This window comes from Homarus americanus, unplaced genomic scaffold, assembly GCF_018991925.1.
Source record: "Homarus americanus isolate GMGI-L3 unplaced genomic scaffold, GMGI_Hamer_2.0 scaffold23110, whole genome shotgun sequence".
Lineage (NCBI taxonomy): Eukaryota > Metazoa > Arthropoda > Malacostraca > Decapoda > Nephropidae > Homarus > Homarus americanus.
In genome coordinates this window covers 361,211-386,460 of record NW_024752122.1, presented here as the reverse complement: position 1 = coordinate 386,460, position 25,250 = coordinate 361,211, and the positions used below count along the sequence as shown (strand labels likewise).

General features: G+C 43.7%; 1 protein-coding gene across 1 annotated transcript in view; it reads left to right on the top strand.

Annotated features, from left to right (window-relative positions):
* Positions 1 to 13,967: 13,967 nt before the first annotated feature.
* The window catches only part of LOC121854959 (trafficking kinesin-binding protein milt-like), a 104,811-nt gene continuing 93,528 nt past the window's right edge, over positions 13,968 to 25,250 (top strand). Inside the window, exon 1 of the mRNA XM_042349777.1 lies at positions 13,968 to 15,373. Coding sequence (XP_042205711.1) covers positions 14,944 to 15,373 — 430 coding nt within the window. The 5' untranslated portion in view covers positions 13,968 to 14,943. The remainder of the gene's footprint in view (positions 15,374 to 25,250) is intronic.

Here is a 25,250-nt window from a genome sequence, read left to right as displayed (position 1 = left end):
TTAACTTTCCAATCTGACAATGAGTAGAAAGTGACCCTTTTCGCTACTCATAAAGACACGGGGGGGTTTATGACTTGCTGATGGGTGATGCAGTATTGAGTGAAGATGGTGAGGATGAATCACACACACACACACACACACACACACTCACTCACTCACTCACTCACTCACTCACTCACTCACTCACCCACTCACTCACTTTTTATCACACTTAACAATTACATGAACTGGAACCCAATATAACCTCACCTGTGTTATGATCGAATTTACTAATGACCTTGTGATAGTTTCTGCACAGGTGTATTGTAGATTACTGATTAACGAGAACACATGGCCATTGATTTTATTGAAGAGGGAAACCTATTCCTAGTAGATGAAGGATAAATTTAGTAATATGTGGAGATTATGCGCGGAGGTAATAATAATAATAATAATAATGAATTAACCTTGGAGACGGGGAGTGAAGGGGAGTAAAGAGAAAGTCGACCATTGTGCTTGACGGTCTTAGTTATAGTGTATAGCATGAAGTTATATATACATTGTGTAGTTATATTGTATGGTGTTATTTATATAGCTGTGTATTCGGTGATTTAAATAGTTAGTTGAGAGGGTTTTTTCAGCCATATATTATTATTATTATTATTATTATTATTATTATTATTATTATTATTATTATTATTATTATTATTATTATTATTATTATTATTATCATTATTATTATTAATCATCCGTGAACAAATTAGTGACCTCGGCTGTCTTGTTCATAGCCTTGACAGGATCTCCACGTGAGGGCGAGTAGTGACGAAGGTCTTGACAAATATTCTTGAAACTTGACCAAAAGACGCGGAGACGTTGTTCTCGGAAGTAGCACGGGTGAGCTTGACACTATGGGCGTGTACAGTACAGGGTCACTTTGGCGAATTGGTGGGCCTATTTTACCAACTACTACCAGAACAACAACTACTACCCCTATTACCGGTACTATTACTACTCTACAACTAACTGGAGATGATATTGATGTAGGTATGTGGATGGTTGTATTGTAATGTAGGTGTCTGTGTACCTGGATATAATATCATTGGATTAGTGTGTTTGAACCTGTTGTTAATTTATGTGGATGGGATTGGTTTAGCGGATGTGTGGATGGTCGTTTGGTGATGGGGATATTGTTTATGTGCAGGTGTGTAGGGGGTTAAAGAGTGTATGTAGTGAGGTGGTCTTTTGATAAATATGGCATATTGTTATGGGTGTGGTGCGGTATATTGATAAATGTGGTGGTGGGCGTTAAAGGTAGGCGAGACTGTGTTGGTGGACATGTAAAAATGGGTGGGGCGTGATGGCAGTGGGTGTGGCGGGGTAAAGGGTGTGGCGGGGTAGAGGGTGTGGTCACATAGTTTGTATCAGCGTGGTTCGGTCATCGCCATTTTCCTAGGCTCGACCATCAACCTTCTGAAATCCGCGTACACACACACACCCACACACACACACACACACACACACACACACAACTGGAAATATATCAGCTTATACGTTATAATCTTGTTTACCAGTTTTCCTTGTTCTTTAATATACTGTATATTATTATGGGTGGGTTTTTCCTCACCAAAACACGGATTCAATTAATTATTCAGGGGTGTTTTTCTCGAATCATACATTATTATTATTATTAATATTATTATTATTATTATTATTGTTATTGTTATTGTTATTGTTTTTATTATTATTGTTATTATTATTATTATTATTATTATTATTATTATTATTATTATTATTATTATTATTATTATTATTATTATTATTGACAGTCAGAACATGACCCACACTCTTCTTAATGGTAGTTGACCTCATTGATCGTTCTTCAGGTATAATTTGTCAACTCTGAAATTGTGTTGACGTTCTTGTATCCTCGATATGGACACTTATTGCCCTCGCTTTTAACCAACGCCGCTACTGGCAGAAGACCCACCAACGTTCGTCTGGCGTGCTGAAAGATTCCCAATAACGAGAATGTCATCTTAAAAAAATCAGAATCACATTAAAAAGTTTCTGTCTCTCAACATCGGTCTCATTTCCTAAACTTGATTCAGGTAATATTTATGAGCCAGGCGTTTTTGAGTGTGTGTGTGTGTGTGTGTGTGTGTGTGTGTGTGTGTGTGTGTGTGTGTGTGTGTGTGGAATAAAGCCCACAAGTGCCATATATCAGGTCAAGAGAGTATTTACTTGATGTAGCTAGGATTAAGGTTTGATGGGATTGGCAGTAATATGTGGTGGCTGGGAGGGAAGTGGGCTAATCTTGTATCTACTCTATATAAAACTATAATATTCATAAGCTGCCTATGGTGACTATTACCTCAGAATTACACCTGAGATGACCTTAATTTCTTACGTTTATTCCACCTAAACACTAACCTAACCTAACCTCACCTCACCTAACACTAACCTAACCTCACCTAACCTAACCGAACCGAACCTAACACTAACCTAACCTAACCTAACACTAACCTAACCTAACCTAACCTAACCTAACCTCATCCCCCCAAATATGGTTAGCGTGGATGTTGCTGTGGAGATTCTTCTTTTTTTTTAAGTGTTGAGATAAATGTCGTGAGAAGTTACTGATGAATAACACTTAATAGGAGAGTTAGCATGAAGTTGGTGGTGGTTGTTGTAGTGGTAGGAACCTGTATACTGTGTTATGGTGGTTGTGGTGATGGTGGTAGTGGTGGTGGCAGTGGTGACGGGGGAAGTGACCCATAAGCTTCGTGGGAACATTTTAAGGCTTCTTTCTCCACCACGGTCCTGATGCTCAATGACTTGTACGTCTCATAAAGTACATCCTCAGTGAAATTTGGTCTTTTATTTGGGCTCGTCTCCGCGTCGTAGGCTAATTAAGGAAGATTTTAACACGTTCTCACATATATTCAGTTATCGCTCGAAGGTTTCTGAGTCAGACGGCCGATTTTCTCCCTAACTCACCACACCACCAGAGTGACACATCAGCTCTTCAGCCTGTAGGTGTTGGCTGGTTTTCAGGTTTTCTTATTCAAGGCTGTGAAATCAGTCGTGTGAAGGCTCATAAAAGTGTGGCTGTACAATTGACGTTTCGATTGTGTTAAAACTGTCAATTTTGATCTACGATTGAAATAATATCACATAAGTTCATTAAGATACACTTGAAAATTCGTTGTTGTATTTAATGTTTTGAGATCTTCTGAAGATTATTGATAAGAAATTAAGAAATAGTTGAATTTAGGTTAACACTCGAGGCTTATTAAGTTTGAAGTGTCACTTGACGTAATGAAGGTAAGCCCTCGGGGCACTAAAACTTGGACCCACCCTCGCCCTTGTTATGGTCACCGGCGGTCCTGTTACCCGCAACACAAGGACGAATGACTCTGTTGTGGTGGTGGAAATAGTTGTTGTTGGGTCGTGACTGTGGTGGAAATAGTTGTTGTTTGGTAGTTGTGCTTGTGGTAGTGGAAATAGTTGTTGTTTGGTAGTGGTGATTGTGGTAGTGGAAATAGTTGTTGTTTGGTAGTGGTGCTTGTGGTAGTGGAAATAGTTGTTGTTTGGTAGTGGTGCTTGTGGTAGTGGAAATAGTTGTTGTTTGGTAGTGGTGATTGTGGTAGTGGAAATAGTTGTTGTTTGGTAGTGGTGATTGTGGTAGTGGAAATAGTTGTTGTTTGGTAATGGTGGTTGCGTTTGATTTGGTTCTTGTGTCCATTCTGGTGTTAGGTGTCGTCATGGTAAGTCTGAGTGCTATAAATACTCTGGAATTTACTCCTGAAACATATCACTTCTCGTTCCTCCGTGTCGAGGCTGTAAACATCCCTCAGGTTAATCTTTTTACAACACGTGTCCTCCTCTGTCTCTGTTTGGTCATTCAGCGTCACTTATCGTTTATACCTGGCTGTGGGGACACGAGGCTGACTACTACAGGTTAATTAAGTAGTAGAGAGCAGGTGTGTGTGTGTGTGTGTGTGTGTGTGGCTACGTTAGGTTACTGTGTAGTCATTATGCTGTTGTGCCCCGTGCTGAAGGTGTGAGTGGTGGGCTTCCTTGTTACTCTCTCACACAAACACACACGTGAGCACCATACGCACATTAACTTTTGTGTGTGTGTGTGTGTGTGTGTGTGTGTGTGTGTGTGTGTGTGTGTGTGTGTGTGTGTGTGTGTGTGTGTGTGTGTGTGTGTGTTTGTGCTGTTCAATTATTTCTTTGACAAATAATAGTTTATTTACATCTCTCTCACCATTCTTTATTACTTACAGAAAAAAAAAATGCAACATTGAACAAAATACATTACATGATGCGTAAGTGTGTTAGGTGAAGCCGGACAAAACCCTGCTCCCACCACGACCCCTCCCCCACGACCCCTCCCTCCACCTAGTGCTCTCTGCCTCATAGTTTGTTTCTCTGCGGCCTCAAGTTTATATGTACAGTATATATATTTGCTTCATGTTGTGGTGTTTTTAGGTTTAGGTTTTTCTCTGCCTGTCCTTTACTTGTAGTGTTATTCATGGTGTGTGTAATTTTGAATATATTTTTTTTATTGTGTCTTGTTTGAGTGTCAGGTGTATCTTGTACTCATGTTTAGTAACGTGACAAAGAGTTTTAGTTTGGGCTTCCTTCCCCATCTCCTCCTGCAATAAATGTTCTTCAGCTCCTCCTTCAGTAGTAGTTCCCAGTTCCTCCCGCAGTAGTTATTCCCCAGCTCCCCCTGCAGTAGTATTGTACAATGTGGACTACGTGGGGGGAGCGTATAACTAGGCTGGATGTTTTCCCTGGAGGTGTAACTTACACTTTATGTTCCCCGGAGTACTAAATTACCCGCTCCACGCCGAGTCCTGCCGCTCTGGCTTCTTGGCTGAATAAATGTTGTTGTTTAATTAGTTCGTGTTGTTAAGACTTGAAGAATAGTCCTTCCACTCCCCATTCAGTGTCCCTATCTCTTCCTCTGCCTTACCTCCTCTTTCTCCTCTTGTAACTTGCTTCTTTACCTCCTCCTACTCCTCTCCCTTTTAACACTATTCTTGCTCTTTCTTCCCCCCCTCCACCCCCTCCACCTATTCTTCGTACTCCTCCTTCTCCTTCTTTCAGTATAACTCCTCTTCCTCCTCCCACTTCCCTTTTCAAGTTTAAAAAGTATATTACATCACTAACATCAAATTCAGGTGTATACTAATATATATTTATATCAATATATACAGTACATTTACGTGATTATTTGAGAATTATGTTATATAAGGGCAGTGGGGTTCTATTATAACTAAATCTATTTAATAACATAACTAGACTCATTATCTATAACCAGTAACTCTAAGAAGACATTATATATGGGGTTTAAAAGTATATATATGAACGTATGGGTTATAAGGAGTGAGGATAGGAATATACGGCAATGTGTTATATATATATTTACTGTATATATGTTCAAGTTTATAATTCGTGTTTAGATAAATAAAATGAAATGTTTGTTTACAATAGATGAACTTTTTTAATTTGTCTTCCCTACAATTCTGTGTTGTTGTACTTGTGTTTAATTGTTGTTGTGTAGGTCTGCTTATAATGGTTGTTTGTGTATGTGTTTGTAATGGTTGTAGTGGTCATGGTAGTGATTGTTATAACCGAGAATTATATAGTTGGAGTTGTGATTGTTGATGGCATAAAGTGATTTGCCACCCATCAATCAACGTCAAGTAAACGGTAAATACACAGGTCGACGAGAAATTAGCTGCAGGGTGAAGTAATCCAGATTGATGATAGGCAGTCATAATTACGAGTTGGGTTAATTACCATACTTACTGTACTTGCCTTGTTGACACCCGTAGTTGGGGGGGGGGGAGGTTAATGATCAGGCTTACATTCTGCTGCACCTCTCGCCCCTCCACTTGCTCTTGTTCTCGCCAGTATACTCAACAGGGCTGGGCTGGGCTGGGCTGGGCTGGGCTCTTGGTAAACAGGGCTAGACTACTGTTTGTAGGTTGCTCAATGTTAGATTAGGGTAGACTAGACTAAGTTGAACTAGACAAAGCTATGCTAGAATAGACTAGGCTAAATTTAGGGTAGACTAGGCTAAATTAAGCTGGACTAGACTACTTTAGGCTAGACTAGGCTGGTGTCATGCACGTCACCTGGAGATGGCCTCGCGGCGCGGTCGATAGCGACGGCTCCGGCGCATGGCAGTTTGAGTCATGTGGGTTACGGGGTGGTGGGGGGGAGGGGGCACCTCATGACCAGCTACCATCTCTGCAACACTCACCACTCCACTCCTTATTCCTCAAGACATCACAAACCCTTCTCTGTATTTTCGTAACCATCCACACATTATTGGTCAATATTCTCCATAAGTTATATAGATAGATCCATTTAATATATTCTTACGTTAAAAATAATACAAATTATGAAACGTAGAAGTTACTGTTGGCGTACGACAGATTACGTATCATATGTTCTGTCTTGTAAGTCATAGAATATATTACCGGCCACGTCAAGCAGTCCTTCCTGCTTAGACACACAAGGACTCAGTCATGTCATATTTACTCTACTCATTTCTCTGTCTCTAATGACCTGCACTCACCTCCAACAGCTATGCCTTGTTTGTTTGTTATCATACAGGGATTTTTGTTGCTGTTCAGGTGTTTTTTTTTCTACATTTGCCACTTTTGGTGTGTGTGTGTGTGTGTGTGTGTGTGTGTGTGTGTGTTTTGGCAATACGGTCACAGTGTCCTGACAGTTGAGTTCCGGTGCCAAGGGTCTGACTGAGGGAAGGACGGCCCCTAATGTCCTTTGTTTCACGTGTGTTGTTTTGGTTGTTGACGGTCCTTTCCTCACCTGGTAGCGTTGTGTGTTTATTGGAAAAATTATTGATGGTTCCTGCCTGTGAAGCTTAGTATAGTGATGTCCTCGTGAATCTTAGGGTAATGGTCTCGTGAGGCTTAGTATAAGGTGGTGTCCTCGTGAAGCTTAGTATAAGGTGGTGTCCTCGTGAAGCTTAGTATTGGGTGATGTCCTTGTGAAATTTAGTATAGATTCGTGTGCTCGTGAAATATAGTGTAGGGTAATGTCCTCGTGAACTTTAGTATACACTGTAGGGTAATGTCCTAACCTAACCTAACCTAACCTAACCTAACCTAACCTAACCTAACCTAACCTAACCCTACCAAATAGTGTTAGGTTGGTTAATCTTTAGGTGAAATAAGCAGAGGTGGAGATTATTCAAACTTTTTATTCTGGTTTAAGAAAAAAAAATTGTGTACTTAAAGAGTTTTAGAAATAACTTGACCAATATTGTTTCACTATGTTTTGTTGTTTATTAAGAGTCACTGTGTAGGGAGCTGGAGGAAGTGGATGGGTGTTGTAGTAGAGAGTTCACGTTTTATTTTTAGGGGGGCAGGTGAAGGACAGCTGTAGTTCAGGTTATGATATATTCATCTCCCGGTACCTTCACCTTTATCGGTCGTTCAGCCTGACCTTGGTGCAGTCGATCTAAATCCAAATATTTCCTGCTCTCTCTCTCTCTCTCTCTCTCTCTCTCTCTCTCTCTCTCTCTCTCTCTCTGTGTGTGGTGGGTGACATTAAAGGTGATAGTTACGCTTGATGTTATGAGTTGATGGAATATTTGTTAGTGATAGCTGCTAGATATTAACGATTTAGGGTGTACTATACGGCATATTACCCTGTCATAGTTATAATTATATGCTCCCCCTTCGCCTTCCTTCCCCTCCACTTGGCTGTCTGGTATAGGGAAGGAGTAAGGCAGACAGACAGACAGACATATAGACAGGTAGATAGATAAATAAATACATAGATAGATTGATAGAAAAGTAAATGGCAATATAAGTGATGGAAAACACAGTACCCAATAAATCCTCCTTGTCTCCAGAGCTTCAGAACGTGTGGACTACTACTGTGTGGCCTCATGGATCTGTGTCCCTCCGTTAATGTCTTCACTATGATTAACTATTTTTTTTATCTCTGTCAACATGATTATGGGGTGAAGAGGTGAGTAGCAACAGGTGAGGAGGAGAGGGGGGAGGGGAGTGTTGGGGATGGAGGGTGAGGGGTTGTGTTGATGGTCTTATATGAGGGGTATATGTGGGGGGTATGAGGGGTATATGTGGGGGGGGAATGTGATTGGCTAGATGTCTGAGGGTTCGTGTTTGGGTTGTTGGTGTGGGCATCTATAAGGCTTTTTGGGTACATAGTTGATAGGTATTATAATAGGTAAGTATATGTATAGGTTGGGAAGATGTATATAGTGTTTTGGTAATAACCCTTTGTGTTACTACTGGAAGGTGTATTGATAACAGTCGTCTGGGGTGTTGGTTTAGTAATGTATGAATCGCTGGTGTGTGTGTGTGTGTGTGTGTTTATCACGATAGAATAGATTATTGGCAAATGCTGTAGCAAGTTGTGTGTCAGACAATATATCAGATTATGGACCTGGTGACGTCAGGGTTATGAAAAGGGGGCGGCCAGCCTACAGTCCATGAGATCAATTATTGTCCCTGGTAGAATGTGGGTTTAGTATGTTTCTCCTCTCTGTGATTTATGTTTCTATTTGAGTTGGTCATGGATAGGAGAAAGTTAACCATCTAGTGAGAATGAAAGAAAAGATCAGGAATGAGGATAGTACTGAGGGCCAGGGCTCCAGTGTGGTTGCTAATGTGTGTGTGGGCCGGACTGGAGGAGCGCCACGCGCCACCCTTCCAGTTTACATTCAACCCCGGCGGCGCACGAACCTCGGAGCTGCTCCTGCTGTTGTCACTGCTGGTCCGCGTTTGACAGTCTTTAATTGGATCACTACACCAGCATCTTCCACACTACACCGCTCGTGCTTCCGAAGAATTTCTTAACCAAGTGTGTCATTGTGGTGTTAAGTGAACTCTCAGTTTTCGCCAGGAACATAAGTGCAAATGTAAAATATGAATCTCAGGAGGAAATACTGAGACACGACTGAAACAGTGAACAATCAGTGTTGGGTGTTTCCCAAGTGAATTAGTATATTCGTGTGATAAGTTACCTCAACACTTGTAGATGATGCGGGATATAATATACTTTTTATAAATGAAGTAACTGGTGCCAAGACACGACTCGACAGTAAAGCTTCGCCACTGCACTCGATAATCTTATGCATTTGTTTTTTGTTTACATCAGGAATGTAAAGTGACAGCTTTGAGACATTTACCACAGAAACTCTTAGTCTTGGTCTGTTAATATTTGGTGATTCTGTCAGTTGTCGCTCTCATAATATGGTGGTGTTATGTTCACGTGAACCTCGCCTGCTGTCGCTTGCTGCGGTATGGATGGTTTACCGACGATTGGGTCCATAACCCGCTCTCTTGTGTGTCTTTTATTTGCCTTAGACGACACCCAGGAGACACACAGGTTTTTGTAGTCTTTATAAATCTATTCTCCGGGGTTACAGGGGTGGGCTGTGGTGTATTGGAGCACTGACTGGTTGGTTGTGTGACGGTGCCGACAACCTCCCTCCCCCTCCTCTACTCTTTCTTCAAGGTTACCAGCAGCGTAATGTTAAAGCTTCTTGTTGTGAACACTGGCATTCCCGCCTAAGCTTCCGGCATGACGTAAAACTTTCAGAACAGACCTCTATCCTCAGCCTTGGTGTATTTGTTTACTACTGACGGACCACTCGTAGGAAGTCTTAGCTGTTACAAGTGTGTGTTGGTTACTTTTATATATATAAAAAAAACTCATCCTGGGTCAGTGATATACATAGATCAATATTAACCTTGGGAGAAATCCATACCTTGCTCACGAGAGGTCTATAGCACTCAACGGTATCGATGTGAATACGTTGGACTCGCTCTATAATGACGTTGATTTTTTGGGTAAGACTCTCAGTAGTAAGAGACGGAAGGGACACTCGCGATGGTGGGAGGGGTTGAAGTCGCCAGTCTTAGTGACTAGGCGGACCACTTGGCATTCTTTTGTGGTACAGTAGTATACCCATGCACATAACAAGTGCCATCCACCTTGTGTGAGTGGTAGGGTAAGCTCCTACTATTGAGTGGACACTCCCTAGTGGGCGAGTGTCCCTGATGTCTCTCGTCTGGAAGCTCCATTACTAACTAAGCCTGACGCTCCTCTCCCTGTAACACCAGATTAGAACGTTTCTTGTATTGCTCCTCAACCCCCATGCTCCAGAACGCTAATTATCCTCACATTACCATTCTTCCCGGCTCCAGGGTTCGCTCTGGTATTTTGACCTTATTTATTAATAGCCTTGCCACTGGTTGTTGGTAATAACGTCGCCACGTTTTTCACTGTTTTGTATATTCTAAAGTGTGTTGGAAGCCTACACAAGATGTTTATCATTGTTATGGAGTTAAATTCTTGTTGGAACTTATTAAAATAATGTGGGATAGCTTACTGTTAGGCACCCGGCGTGTCACTAACGTAAGTGTGGATTAGGAAAATGCTATTTATAGGCCCGTATGCATGTTACATAGCAGGTGGATGGTGAGCAGGGGCTGAGAACATAACCAGCTAACTCTGAAGAGTCTTTTCTGTATAATAAACATGCAGGCGCCTTTATACCAAAACACACAGACAACATATTATAATATAAAGTCAGGATCTTTTGACCCTTGTAAGAAAATCAATGCCAGAAGATAGTGTCATTTATTCTGGATGTGGCGATGGTGCTGGAGCCGGGTCGAGTGTACTTGATGGCATTATAACCTGTGGAGTCCTTGAGTCATAATGATTATTTGGGGGAGACGGAGGAGGGCTTGGAGCCATCTTCCATCATATCTAGTTAAGGGTTTCAGTCACGCTTTGTGGTGATTAGTAGTCGTCGTTCCACTTAACTATTATAATGGTAAGTTTCTAGTCACGTTCTATAATAATTGACAGGAGTCCTCAATCATGATCCAGAATGATTAAAGCAGCTGCTAATCACCAACTTTGATTAGTAATGGTTCCAATCACGATCGTTGGTGATTAGTAATGGCTCCAATCACGATCTTTGGTGATTAGTAATGGTTCCAATGACGATCGTTGGTGATTAGTAATGGTTCCAATGACGATCGTTGGTGATTAGTAATGGTTCCAATGACGATCGTTGGTGATTAGTAATGGCTCCAATCACGATACTTGGTGATTAGTAATGGTTCCAATGACGATCTTTGGTGATTAGTAATGGCTCCAATCACGATACTTGGTGATTAGTAATGGTTCCAATGACGATCGTTGGTGATTAGTAATGGCTCCAATCACGATACTTGGTGATTAGTAATGGTTCCAATCACGATCGTTGGTGATTAGTAATGGTTCCAATCACGATCGTTGGTGATTAGTAATGGTTCCAATCACGATCTCTAGTGATTAGTGAAGGCTTCCAGTCGCCTTGCGTGTTATAGTGTAATGTGGACTATACTCTCTCATGACCATTCTAATTCAGTCTACCTGCTTGAGGGAAGAAAGTTGTGCTCTCACTCTCTCCCATTACTTTCTCACACTTTCTGCCAACTTCACACTCTTCACTGCTTTCACACTTCTTTCCCCCCACTGCTTTCACACTTACCTCCTCCCTCACTGCTTTCACACTTCCCTCTCATCCACTTTCAGTTACCTCCACTTCTACCACGTTCCTCCACTTGTTCACTATCGTCCACTTCTTTTACTCTTCCCTACTTCCTTCACTTTCCTCCACTTCTTTCACTCTCCACTTCTTTCACTCTTTCACTTCTTTTACTCTTCCACATCTTTAATTTTCCTCCACATCTTTCATTCTTCTCCATATCGTTTATTCTTCTCCACGTCTTTTACTCCCCCACTTCCTTCCAATTCTTTCACATTCCTCTACTTCTTTCATTCTTCCACTTCTTTCTCTTTCTTCTACTTTCTCTCCTTCACTTCTTTCACTCTTCTATTTCTTTATATTTCCTCCGCTTCTTTCACTTTTTTCTCCACTTCTTTCTTACCTAAGCTGTAAATTCACACCCTCTACGCCAATTTCTCCCCCCATCTACATTAACAATATGTCAGTTACAATATCTACCTTTCCTCTACTTCCTCTTCCACGTCAGTTTTAATTTCCCTCATGATTTCATTTCTTTTTTTTTTCCCCCTTTAAGTTTGATTAACGTCTGGTTGGATGTAGCCACTGAGGATGGTGGGTGTGGTCATCCTCCTGACATCACCATTTTCTGTTCATCGCCCAATGACAACGTTTTTTATTCTCGGACGGCTTGTGACATCATAGGTGTTTAAACTTAGACTGTACATTATTTTTATTTTGCCTTTGACGTCAGCAAGTATTGTCCACGCATAGTATGAATGGAGTCTGATGACATGACGCTACTAGAGTCAGTCCCATCACATTGTTACAGGGTTATGACGACTTACCACGTCACTAGTTTTTATCCAGTCGTACAGCTTTAACTTTCGAGTAGGAAGATTGTCATTCTTGACCACTCTCACGTGTAGTTCTGGTAACAATTACAGTGCATGGAGGTATTTGTATGATAGCTGGAGAGAGTACGTTGAATTTTAATTATACTCTGTAATCTTTTAATTATTTTGGTAAGTTGGCGATGGTACTAAATCATGTTTATTTTCTACATTAAGATACATTTTATTAAATTTTGATGATAGTTTGAGATACAATGACTTATATACAGCGAGAAAAAATAAGTTATTCACCGTCGCTATTCTCAAAAACAAATTGATTATATTATGTTGCTCCCGCATCTCCTAACCTAACCGTGCTTAACCTAACCTGACTTTAGTGAACAAAGTCTAGGAGATCTGTGACACTATCTTTCCACTAAATTGTGTCATTTGGTGTGTGGTGGTGTGAAGGTATGGCGTGCATTAACCCTGAAGCTGTGTACTCACTGATTATACTGTAGGCGAAGACTTGAGACGCCGTCGTATAGGTGGAGCTTGGTGATTCAGTGGATGGTATCGACCTCATGGGGGACGACCTTGTGGGTGTGTGTGTGTTACGTGAGGGTTACTCATTATCATACCTCAGTGTCATATATCATACCTCTGTGGCATATATCATACTTATCATTTCTTAGTATCATATAATATGCTTTAATACCAGACGTGATTACACCGATTTTCAGAAATATTGAAATGTAAATAAACTATCGTATAGAAACTATACGTATATAGATACTACTAACCGTACCTAACCTGTGTTACGAGGACTGTGTAACAAAGTCTAGGGTGTCACGTGAGGGTGAAGGTATGGGGTTGTGTCACGTGTATAGGGAAGACTTGAGGGCACGTGTGTGTGGTGAGTACGTGACGGGTGGGTGTGTGTACGTGAGGTTATGTCGGGGTTTGTGTTACGTGTGTTACGTGGGGGCACTTTGTCACGTGAGGTGGGTAGGGTCACTGTGTCACGTGAGAAAAGGATGTGAGATACGTGTCATTGTTGTCTGACTTTATATGTCTTTTGGTGCACTATGATTTTTCCTGTGTGTGTTTGTGTTCATTTATCTGTCCTGTAATATGTGTGAGTCTTGGTATTCATGACAACACAGCATAACGGTGATAAGTAGGAGAGATACGTCCATAATCGAGAGAGAGAGAGAGAGAGAGAGAGAGAGAGAGAGAGAGAGAGAGAGAGAGAGAGAGAGAGCGAGCTCATTACCATAAGGCCTTTAACGGCTGACTACATTTTAACGTACTGTGTGTGAGAGCGTTTGGCTGACTAACGGAGGAAGGTCAGCTGAGTGGAGTGGTGTTAAGTACCCTGCTAGCCATTGTTGTGGATGGTCTTCGACAGTAATAGAGCGGTCGACCACACACACCATCGTTGATAGCATATGGTCACTGGTAAAACTGTTTCTTAACGTACAAAATAAGGTTTTCTAATGCTTGGGAATCGTTTCAGTGTAACTTGGGCAGTTTATATATTAAAATTATATAAAAGCAGTATATGTGATACTAACGTGTTTGTACTGAACTCTTCGCATTTACAGGTTTATTAATTAAAGAATTATAAAATAAGTACAGTGGTAACCAAGAACAATATCAAAACTGCGGCTTGACCTTCTGCGTGAGGACAATGTTAAGTGTGAGGTGTGGGAGAGAGTCCCAGGAAGACGACGACGGGGAGGCTGACGGCGACGCTGAGGACCACGACGTCAGATAGCACCAGCACCCGTCCTCCCTCACACCTCCTCAGAAAGCTGTCCTCAAGTTAAAAAGGATTGATAAGAATTGTTGTGCAACTTGTTGATTTGTTCACCTTAATATATTTATTTCGTTGAAATCGTTTAGTGACAGTGACAGTGATATTTGTTGCGAGAAGTTGCAGTTTACTGAAGAAAACAGTTACCGTTGTTATTGGTGTGAGAGAGTTTTGGGCACTATCAGTGTTTGGTGCATTATTATTGAGTAAGGCAGAAGACAGTTGTGTGCCAAAATGCTTAATTTAGTGTTTAACGAGACCACTGTCAGCAAAAGCTACCGTAAGATATAAGTGGTGATATTTTTGCCTCGTAAGTTTGGAACAAACTACCCACAAACTAGTCCTTTCGCCCGTAAGAGGTGGCTAATTACGTGCCCTGGGGGTTCACGGGGTGGCCGCTGCCCCCGCCCCCTCTCATCGAGGGCGTCGACCGGCGAGCTCACAGACAGGCTAAAGACTGGAACGCGCGTTACCAGCAGCAGCATGAAGAACCGCGGTGTGTGTACCAGATCTACCAGCAGGACCACGGAGACCAGCAGTCCAAGTACCAGATCTACCACCAAGACCACGAGTACTCCACCCTATCTGTTGGACATGAGGCGGGATACAGCCGAGAGTTGAAGACCTTCCTGAAAACGAGTCCGCTTAGAAAATGGAGTCAAGAGGTCCTACTTCTCGAGCGTGAAAATGGTGGCAAATTGAGTCTCGTCCTGGAAGAGGAAAGGAAGCAGGAACTGCAAGATGACCTGGACAATGAAGAACAAATGGTACAAGACACAACCAGTGGGGCGCCACCACCAGCCATCCATGAGGCCTGTGGTTTCTCGGGTAACTTGCAGAACATAGGTGACGAAGACTCGGACATTGAACCAAAGGCGTTACATCAGGAGGAGATAACGGACTTGGTACCAGAAGTTTTGCATCGGGAGGAAAATTCACTGGAAGGCACTGAAGTAGACGATGACGACCTGCGACAATCAGTTGAAAGCCTTCAGCTCTCTGTCAAGAGTGAAAGTTCTCCCCAGCAGAACATCTTTGTCTCCGTGGCTCAGAACGAGGAGATCATTAAAGTGGAGGTGGAGGAGAGGGAGAACAACGCGCCTAAAACAGAGTGGAGGAGGGACTCAGAGCAGTACCTGGAGGAGGTCTTCACGCTGGGTGAGGCCATGATAGTCGATGACGTGGATGTCGAGGGTAAGTGTTGTATCTCACAGTTATAATGGTAGAGTACAACATTATTACTACTGTAGTTTTGGTCTGCCTCCCACTCTTTTTACGTCTCATAAGATGACTTGGAGTTTCTCATGGCAAAAGGCTTGAAGGAAGGTTATTTTAAGGACAGTGCTCGCTCTCTCTCTCTCTTTTTCTTTTTTTCTTTCTTCCTTTCTTTCTTTCTTTCTTTCTTTCATTCATAAAGACGATGCTGTTTGCTTGTCCCTGCTACTGTTGGTGCAGATTGTAAAGTAACATTGTAAAGTAACCCTGTATATTCTGTATGGCAATATTAAATGTCTCTTGTTATTGAATTATTAAACCATAACACATCTGATTTTTACTTTCGTATGGGATAAATATTTATTCATATTTATGTCTCTTCAAAATTCCATAGATTCGTATAAAAATTTTGTCCTATCAACTGTGTCTAAACCTCTCCCCTTGCTGTAGTCCTTCGTTTATTATAGTTTAAGTACGACCCTTTACTTAATGAAGCAAAGTTAGCAACAAGGATTAGAGGAAGGGATTGGTTGGAATGTAGGGTGGGGTGGATGGTATAGGATGGGAGGGATGGAGTGAAGGATGGGGTGTGAGGGTTGAGGGATAGGAGGAGAAGAGGTGTAACCAATCTTTAACCAGCACGGTCACCTGAACACACCACCTGGTTGGGCAATGATTCATGACCACCCATAAAAGTTGAGAGAGAGAGAGAGAGAGAGAGAGAGAGAGAGAGGACTTGAATTTGAAAACTTGACTCGAATAGGTTAGTGTAGTAGGTTGCAGGGAATCATTGGTGATACTGTCAGCTCCTCTCACTGTAACTCCATAGTGGTACAGTTACATGCATGGTAAATTAGTTTAAGATAAGTCTCGTGGTTAGGGCAAGTAACGCTTGGGGAGATTTACATACAGAAGAAGCTTACTGTGAAAGGGAAACGTGTCACATGGAAGGGTGTTAGAATATCGTATCATCCATCAGTTACTGAAAATACTATGTATTTACCACAAATCCACGCAGAGCTTTGTGTATAGGACATGTAGGTGAGGAAGTGTAATGATGATGATAAGAACTGCAATAATGATAATAATAATAATAATAATAATAATAATAATAATAATAATAATAATACGGTAACAAAAAAAAAACAGTAATAACAACAGTACAGCAAAAATAATGTCAAACATAATTGACGAGGGAAGAAAGGAAATAATCTCTTCTGGAAATCGTGTATGAGTGAGTGTTTGATGTCCATTGGTTGAGAACTTGACTCGTGTAGTTGATGAAGTCACGTCCCGCGTCACAAGGCTCCGTCAATGTGTTACGAGAGGATGATGGTGATGGTGGTGGTGGTGATGGTGATGATGATGGTGTTAGGTGGTGATGGTGATGGTATGAACTCTTTGATATATATGCCTTGATAACGAAGAGGTAGGAGTGGGGGTAGAGGAAGGTTGTGACGGAGTGAGGCTGAGAGAGAGGGTGTAGATTTGGGATTGAAGTAAGAAGAGAGGTGACTACAGACTGACGCACTACCCTTTCACTCACACCTGATACGACACACACCACCCTAGTGAATGTTGAAGTGTTGTGTGTTGTTGTACCGGGTGTGTGGCGGGTGTGAGGGCAGTGATGGTCTGATGATTATTACATTAGCAGTCTGGTGAAGGGAGGTATATGGGATACTTCCGGGATGGAATAGTGGCGAGAGGTAAAATAGTGTATCCCAGCAACACTCGGGGTATCCCAGTAACATTCAGGGTATCCCAGCAACATTCAGGGTATTCCAGTAACATTCAGGGTATCCCAGTAACATTCAGGGTATTCCAGCAACATTCAGGGTATCCCAGCAACATTCAGGGTATCCCAGTAACATTCAGGGTATCCCAGCAACATTCAGGGTACCCCAGCAACGCTCGTACGCTCAGATATTCCTAGCAACACCAACGACCCAGCAGTAGCTCTCAGACACTCCCAGCAACACACAGGTCACCTCCAGCAACACCGAGGAACCAGGAACTATACACCCCATCACCACTCACGAACCCTTCCCTTAGTTCCTCCACCCCATCACCACTCACGAACCTTTCCCTTAGTTCCACCACCTCCACCCCATCACCACCCACGTACCCTTCCCTTAGTTCCACCACCTCCACCCTCATCACCACCCCTTCCCCAGTCCCACCACCTCCACCATCACCACCCACACGTACCCTTCCCTTAGTTCCACCTCCACCCCATCACCACCCACGCCCTTCCCTTAGTTCCACCACCTCCACCATCACCACCCACGTACCCTTCCCTTAGTTCCACCCACCTCCACCACCACCACCCACGCACCCTCTCTAACCTACCTCTTACATCCACTACCGCACCTTTCCTCCCCCCCTTTCCCTCACACACACACACACTCCAGTTCAGGTGGCAGGTGTCGCCGAGGGTGAATTGGGTCGGTTAAAGTGGTGTGTCGAGGCGCTGGGATGGACGGACACCTGCAGCCTCCCCCACCTCGTCTGCCACTACTGCTGGCTGGCTGGCTGCAGGAGGGACGAGGGAATTGTGTGGCTGGATTTAGTTCCTCTTTGTCGCACCTGGTACCTGTAGGGAGGAAGGTAATTGATAAGAGGAGGTAATTAATTTGGGGAATAGGTAATTGGTTAGAGAAATAGGTAATTGATTTGAGGTAGGGGTAGTTGATTAAAGAAAGGGGTAATTGATTAGAGAAGCTGGTAATTCGTTAGAGAAAGTGGTAATTGATTAGAGAAAGGGGTAATTGATTAGAGAAAGTGGTAATTGATTAGAGAAAGGGGTAATTGATTAGAGAAAGTGGTAATTGATTAGAGAAAGGGGTAATTGATTAGAGAAAGGGGTAATTGATTAGAGAAAGTGGTAATTGATTAGAGAAAGTGGTAATTGATTAGAGAAAGGGATAATTGATTAGAGAAAGGGATAATTGATTAGAGAAAGGGGTAATTGATTAGAGAAAGGGGTAATTGATTAGAGAAAGGGGTAATTGACAAGAGAAGCTGGTAATTGATTAGAAACTGTAAATGATTAATTTTATCAACACAGACGATTGAAGAAAACAGGCGACTGTTTATATACAAGGATAAAACTGATTAGAGACACCAGTCATAAATTAGAGGAAGAGATTGATTGTAAAAGCACATAAGTGATTGGAAAGACAAAATGACTTAATATAAAAAGTTAACTGATGATTAGAAAATTAAATATGTGATTAAGACTTGGATAAATAAACGTTTTGTAAAGAAAAAGGTCATTTACGTTTAAATATCTAAAAATAAAAGTTACTGATTAACAAGAGAAAATTACTTAAAATACTCACACGGGTGATTGGGTAGAGACACAGGTAACTGAGTACAACTGACAGGTAAATTTATATAGAACAGGTATTGGAATTAAGAGCGGGAGGGGGAAGAAGGGGGGAATCATGAGGGTGGGGGGGTTGTTTACTTGATAAAGAGATCAGCTGACAACATAGAGGTCAGCTGACAATAGAAATATCAGCTGACTTATTGTTTCTGTCCCCATACACGTGGTTGACTCCCTGACTTACGGGTTACCAGCTGATGGCCTGTTTCTCTTCCTTACTAACGGCATCATGAATGAGGTACCGTCTGTGATTGTTGAAGTGGTAAATACTGGTTGATTGATTGGATCTAACGAGCGAACTAGGTCACGGATTGGTCTAATTCAAGGTGACGGTTGAGTTGAGAGAGAGGAGGAACGCTCACCCCGTCACCGCTGCAGTGTGTTATTGTTTTTAGGGTGGAGAAAAATGTCAGCCACCCCACCTCCCCCAGCACCTCCCTGTCAGCCCACCAGCCTACCACCCCACATGTCAGCCACCAGCCTACCACCCCCCATGTCAGCCACCCGGCCACCTCCCCCACATGTCAGACCACCTGGCCACCTCCCCTACATGTCAGACCACCCGGCCACCTCCCACATGTCAGACCACCCGCCACCTCCCCACATGTCAGACCACCCGCCACCTCCCCCACATGTCAGACCACCCGCCACCTCCCCATGTCAGACCACCAGCCACCTGTCAGCCACCAGCCACCTCCCCATGTCAGCCAGCCACCTCCCCCACATGTCAGACCACCCAGCCACCTCCCCACATGTCAGACCACCAGCCACCACCCCCACATGTCCCCCACCCAGCCCACCCAGCCCACCTCCCCCACATGTCAGACCACCAGCCTACCACCCCCACATGTCACCACCCCGGCCACCTCCCCACATGTCAGACCACCCAGCCACCTCCCCACATGTCAGACCACCGCCACCTCCCCATGTCCCACCCACCTCCCCCACATGTCAGACCACCAGCCTACCCCCCACATGTCAGCCCACCCGGCCACCTCCCCACATGTCCAGGCCACCCCCACCTCCCCCACATGTCAGACCACCAGCCTACCACCCCCACATGTCAGCCACCCAGCCACCTCCCCATGTCAGACCACCACCCACCTCCCCCACATGTCAGCCTACCACCCCGTCCAGCCACCCCCACCTCCCCCACATGTCAGCCCACCATGTCCCACCCCTCCCCCATGTCAGCAGACCACCCGCCACCTCCCCACATGTCAGACCACCAGCCACCACCACATGTCAGCCCACCATCCACACCTCCCCCACATGTCAGCCCAGCCTCCCCCACATGTCAGACCACCCACACCTCCCCACATGTCAGACCACCCACCTCCCCACATGTCAGACCACCAGCCCTACCACCCCCACATGTCAGCCCACCCAGCCACCTCCCCATGTCAGCCACCCAGCCTCCCCACATGTCAGACCACCCCCCACCCCCATGTCAGCCCACCTCCACCTCCCCACATGTCAGACCACCCGGCCACCTCCCCACATGTCAGACCACCAGCCTACCACCCCACACATGTCCACATGTCAGCCCACCCGCCACCTCCCCCACATGTCAGACCACCACCACCTCCCCATGTCAGACCTCACCCACCACTCATCAGACCACCTGTCAGACCACCAGCCTACACCCCCACATGTCCCCCACCTCCCCATGTCAGACCACCTGTCACCTCCCCCCACATGTCAGACCACCGGCCACCTCCACCACATGTCAGACCACCTGGCCACCTCCCCACATGTCAGACCACCTGGCCACCTCTACCACATGTCAGACCACCCGCCACCTCCACCACATGTCAGACCATACCTCCACCACATGTCAGACCACCTGGCCACCTCCCCACATGTCAGACCACACCTCCTGGCCCACCTCCACCTCCACCACATGTCAGACCACCCAGTCAGACCACCAGCCACCTCCACCACATGTCAGACCACCCGGCCACTCCACCACATGTCAGCCCCACTCGGCCACCTCCCCCACATGTCAGACTACCTGGCCACCTCCCCCACATGTCAGACCACCCGGCCACCTCCCCCACATGTCAGTTCTCGTCTCCGCCTGGACTAGAGTGTTCTTTTCTACTGAGTGACGTCACTGGAGAAGCCAATACTGTGTGACCTGGCAATGTTATAGGCACTCACACTGGTACAGCCACTACTACTACTGTTGCTATTATTATTATTATTGTTGTTATTATTATTATTATTATTATTATTATTATTATTATTATTATTATTATTATTATTATTATTATTATTATTATTATCATTCTTATTATTATTATTATTGTTGTTATTATTATCATTATCATTCTTATTATTATTATTATTATTATTATTATTATTGTTGTTATTATTACTACTATTACAAAAAATTTCCAAATATCTCTATTTTTATGTATTATATTAGTCAATATTTCAAGGTGGTTACTTTCTGGTGAAGATGATTACAGCTGTGGTTCACTTGTTGATCGGTTATTACCGTTAGTTACATCCTTCAGCGGTCAGCTAATTAGCGCTATATCTGGTTTAATGTGGATAATTACCCACTGTTTACTGAAAGTCCGCCATCATCATTGTGACGAGATGTACTTTGCGTGTTGAGGTTTATTAATGTCACTGTCTTTAAGTTTTATTCAGTAGGAGAGAAAAATATCGATAGCCGTTTATAATTCAAGTGTTATCACTCAGTCATGCCTTTGATGTTTTAGTTAAAAAAATGATATCGGTAATTTATTGATGGTATTGTGATGACAGTGGCTCTGTGAGGTGTATCTTGGTGAGGTAATACAGTCGCCTTTCAAATGTGTCTGCTGAAATAAGATTACGATGGAGACAGTTTCTTGCGTTTCCTTCACGTCTGAGCCTCTGAAATATGGTGAGGGTGACGAAAGCTGTGATCAGGTTACGTAAGTCATGACGGTACACCATGAGTATCTAGTTAAGACTGAGGCCATACTGACCACACGCACACACACACACACACACACACACCGGCGCACTGATAACTGCTCAGACCGTCCACACCGGTGCGTCATCACCTGGTTGAAGGTTAATGAGGTAAGGTAAGCAACGTTTACTTTCCATGGTCAACTTTCTTGGGTTTTACTGCTCTTAATGATGATGATGATGATGATGATACGATATTTTTCTCTGCAAGAACACATCATAGTGAACAAAAAACAATGCACAGTTACTGTCTAGAAATCGTACGAGGGGTATAGATTTGTGGAAACAGACGTAATGTAAAAAAATATATATATTAATAATCAAAGTCTTTAACCTTCATGAATTGGCTCTTCTAAACGGAGAGACTCACAGCTAGATACAACTTTTATTATTTTTTCTCAACTTCCCCCTCTCGCCTCCCCCCCCCCCTCGCTTCCGCCGCCCCACTCGCTTTTGTTGTGGATTAAAGTTGTGCAGCTGATAGAGGGGAACTTAAAGTGTAGACAGCTGATGGCGGCGCCCCTCGCGTCCTATTCAGACCCTCACCATTAAGGTAATCGTCCTCATGATGGTTGTGTTTAGTATTGGTGTGTGTGGCTCCCATGATCACTGTGCTTGTGTCCATACATATGTAGTGTACTCATGCTCTTGCCTGTCGTTTAATTCACCGTAATTGACGTGGTGCGTTTAGCCAGAAGTTGGGATATTCCTTTGCTTGTAAACACCTTTTCTACACTACCTGATGTACTTACTTTATACACTTTAGTCTAACCCAGTTTACTGATAGTCCTTATTGGGTTAGATACTCCAGCCTGCTACCCTACCAGACACCTGCCTACTGTGAGCCGAGTTATTGTCACTCTCCCGCCGTGTTCCAGGAGCCTCTCTGTGCCTGGCTTCCCGGGACAAGTTTACTCATATCTCGAAATTGTGTAATGCTGTTTAATAATTTCGAGTTGTACCCCCTTCCCTTCACCACTCTCCCTCCCTCAACCCTCCCCTCCCCTTCCCATAACCACTTTCTATCCCTCGATTCACCCTTCTCCTTTACACCGCCCCTTTTTCTTCCCTACATTCAGCTCAACCCCTCTCATTTTCCTACCTTCACCCTCCTCTTATGCCCCCTTACCTCCCCACCTTGTCTCCATCTCTTGGGATTGAGTGATGTGTGATGTAAAACCTGTCAATTTGTCCTCTGGTAAGGTAGTATAAGAGTAAAACCAATCCCTTGTCTAGCGTTACATACGTTCGTGCCTTCCCTTATATGTTCGTGCCTTCCTTCATCCGTTCGTGCCTTTCCTTATCCGTTCGTGCCTTCCCTTATCTGCTTGTACCTTCCTTCATCCGTTCGTGCCTTCCCTTATCCGTTCGTGCCTTCCCTTATCCGTTCGTGACTTCCCTTACCCGTTCGTGCCTTCCCTTATCCGTTCGTGCCATCCCTTACCCGTTCGTGCCTTCCTCTATCTGTTCGTGCCTGCTTCCTATCGCCCGTTCGTAAATTTTATGGTGAGTTTGGTGACTTTGTTTGATGTGTGGGTAATGTAATGGTGAATTTGATGACCAGTATGATGTTTTTGGTGAATTTGGTAATGTGTGTGGCGTGACTCATGGTATTGGTGATTCGTGTGGTGCCAGAAGGTGTGTGGGGGTGTGTGGGGGTGTGTTGGTGCCTTGGTGATCATCTTGGTGCACCCAGTCAGTCGGTCCACGTGGGTGTGACCTTCGTCCAGTGAGCGATCAATAGCGCTCACCACCACTAGCAACAGGAGGCTACCTACCCCCTTCCTGCTGGTGGTGGTGAGGATGGAGATGGTAGTAATGATGCTGTTGGTGGTGGTGCTGGTTGTGGTGGTGGTGATGTTTTTGATGGTGGTGATGATGCTGTTGGTGCTGGTGGTAATGGTGGTAGTGATGGTGGTGCTGGTGATGATGGTGCTGGTAATGGTAGTGGTGATGTTATTGATGGTGGTGATTATGCTGTTGATGGTGCTGGTGGTAATGGTGGTGGTGATGTTATTGATGGTGGTGATGATGTTGATGCTGGTGATGGTAATGATGTTAGTGATGGTGTTGGTGATGATGTTAGTGATGCTGGTGATTATGGTGGTGATGGTGATGCACGCTACAGCTGTAGTTGATGGTGGTGCTCGCTGCTACGGAGATGGTGGTGATTGTGAAGCATTTCCTGCTGATGTTAGTAGTAGTAGTGGCATTTCCGATTCGGGATTTGCAACTTGTCGATGTCTGGTACAGCTGTAAAGGTGCTACTAGTGAATGATAGTGCCTGGTGCTGGACTCTACCGGGTTTACTGATAATATAATTTTGTTTACATGATGATAACAGCCCTGACGTGTGTTCTATGACTGTTATTAAAGTCAGTCCTTTATGGTGTCAGTCTTCCAACACACACACACACACACACACACACACACACACACACACACACACTCTGCTGCCAATACCTGTCTGTGATATTGATCGTTCGCGGTTGCTTGCTCGATGGCTAAACCAATTTCCAGGTGTGTTTTAACTATGGTTTAGGTTTAAGCGCTTTTGGTATTTAACATCCGCTGGGTTTCACAGCTCTCAGAATTATTAAACATTAGCTGGGTTTAACAACTCTCAGAATTATTAAACAGTCGTTGGATTTAACAACTCTCAGACTTATTGAACATTCGTTGGGTGTAACAACTCAGGGATGTTAATCACGAAAGATACAAATATAAACGAGCGAGCATCAAGAACTGGATTCAGTGAGAGTGAGAGATTTACTAAGTTAGATCATGGTTTGGTATTCAAGATCCGGCACCTCGTCTTTACACTGCCTATCAAGAAGAGGGTCCACATACTGCTCGAATTGGCAATGAAGTGTTCTCAAGCTGTTTGGGTGTAACAATGATTGGGGTAGGACTGTTTATCCTTTGTAAAATAAAGGTCATGTGGATTCTTAAGATGGATGGATATGAAAGTGAAAGGAATGAGGTGGCTCTTTGTTGATCTTCTTTGAGGTTTGTAGGAGTTCTTGAGTGTTCTTGAAGTGAATGCTGTAAAAGACGGATTTAGTACTATTTTTTTTTTATGGGAAGTTTGGTAGAATTCTGGGTTCTGGTAGAGACTTTCGCGATGAAGTTTTTAAAATGGTTAGAAATTGCAGGGAGGAGTAATGCTTTATTGATGTGATGTGAAGTTTAGCAGAGTCGTGGGTGTTGTTGGGAGGGAGGGAGAGAGAAGGTAAAGGCTGAATATGTTAATGCCTCCTGCAAAGTTTACGAGGACCCAGTGTGTGTGTGTGTGTGTGTGTGTGTGTGGTCGTCATTATTGAACTGTACGAAGTCACCAGGTTCACCATCTATGGGTCATACTAGATCACCAGGTCCACCACACCAACATTGGGGTCATAGTAGGTCACCACCAGGTCACTTCAGGTAACTTGGTCTTCAGATAACAATATCACGTGCTCGGGGAGAGTGGTGGTGGGGGGGTGACTAATGGGT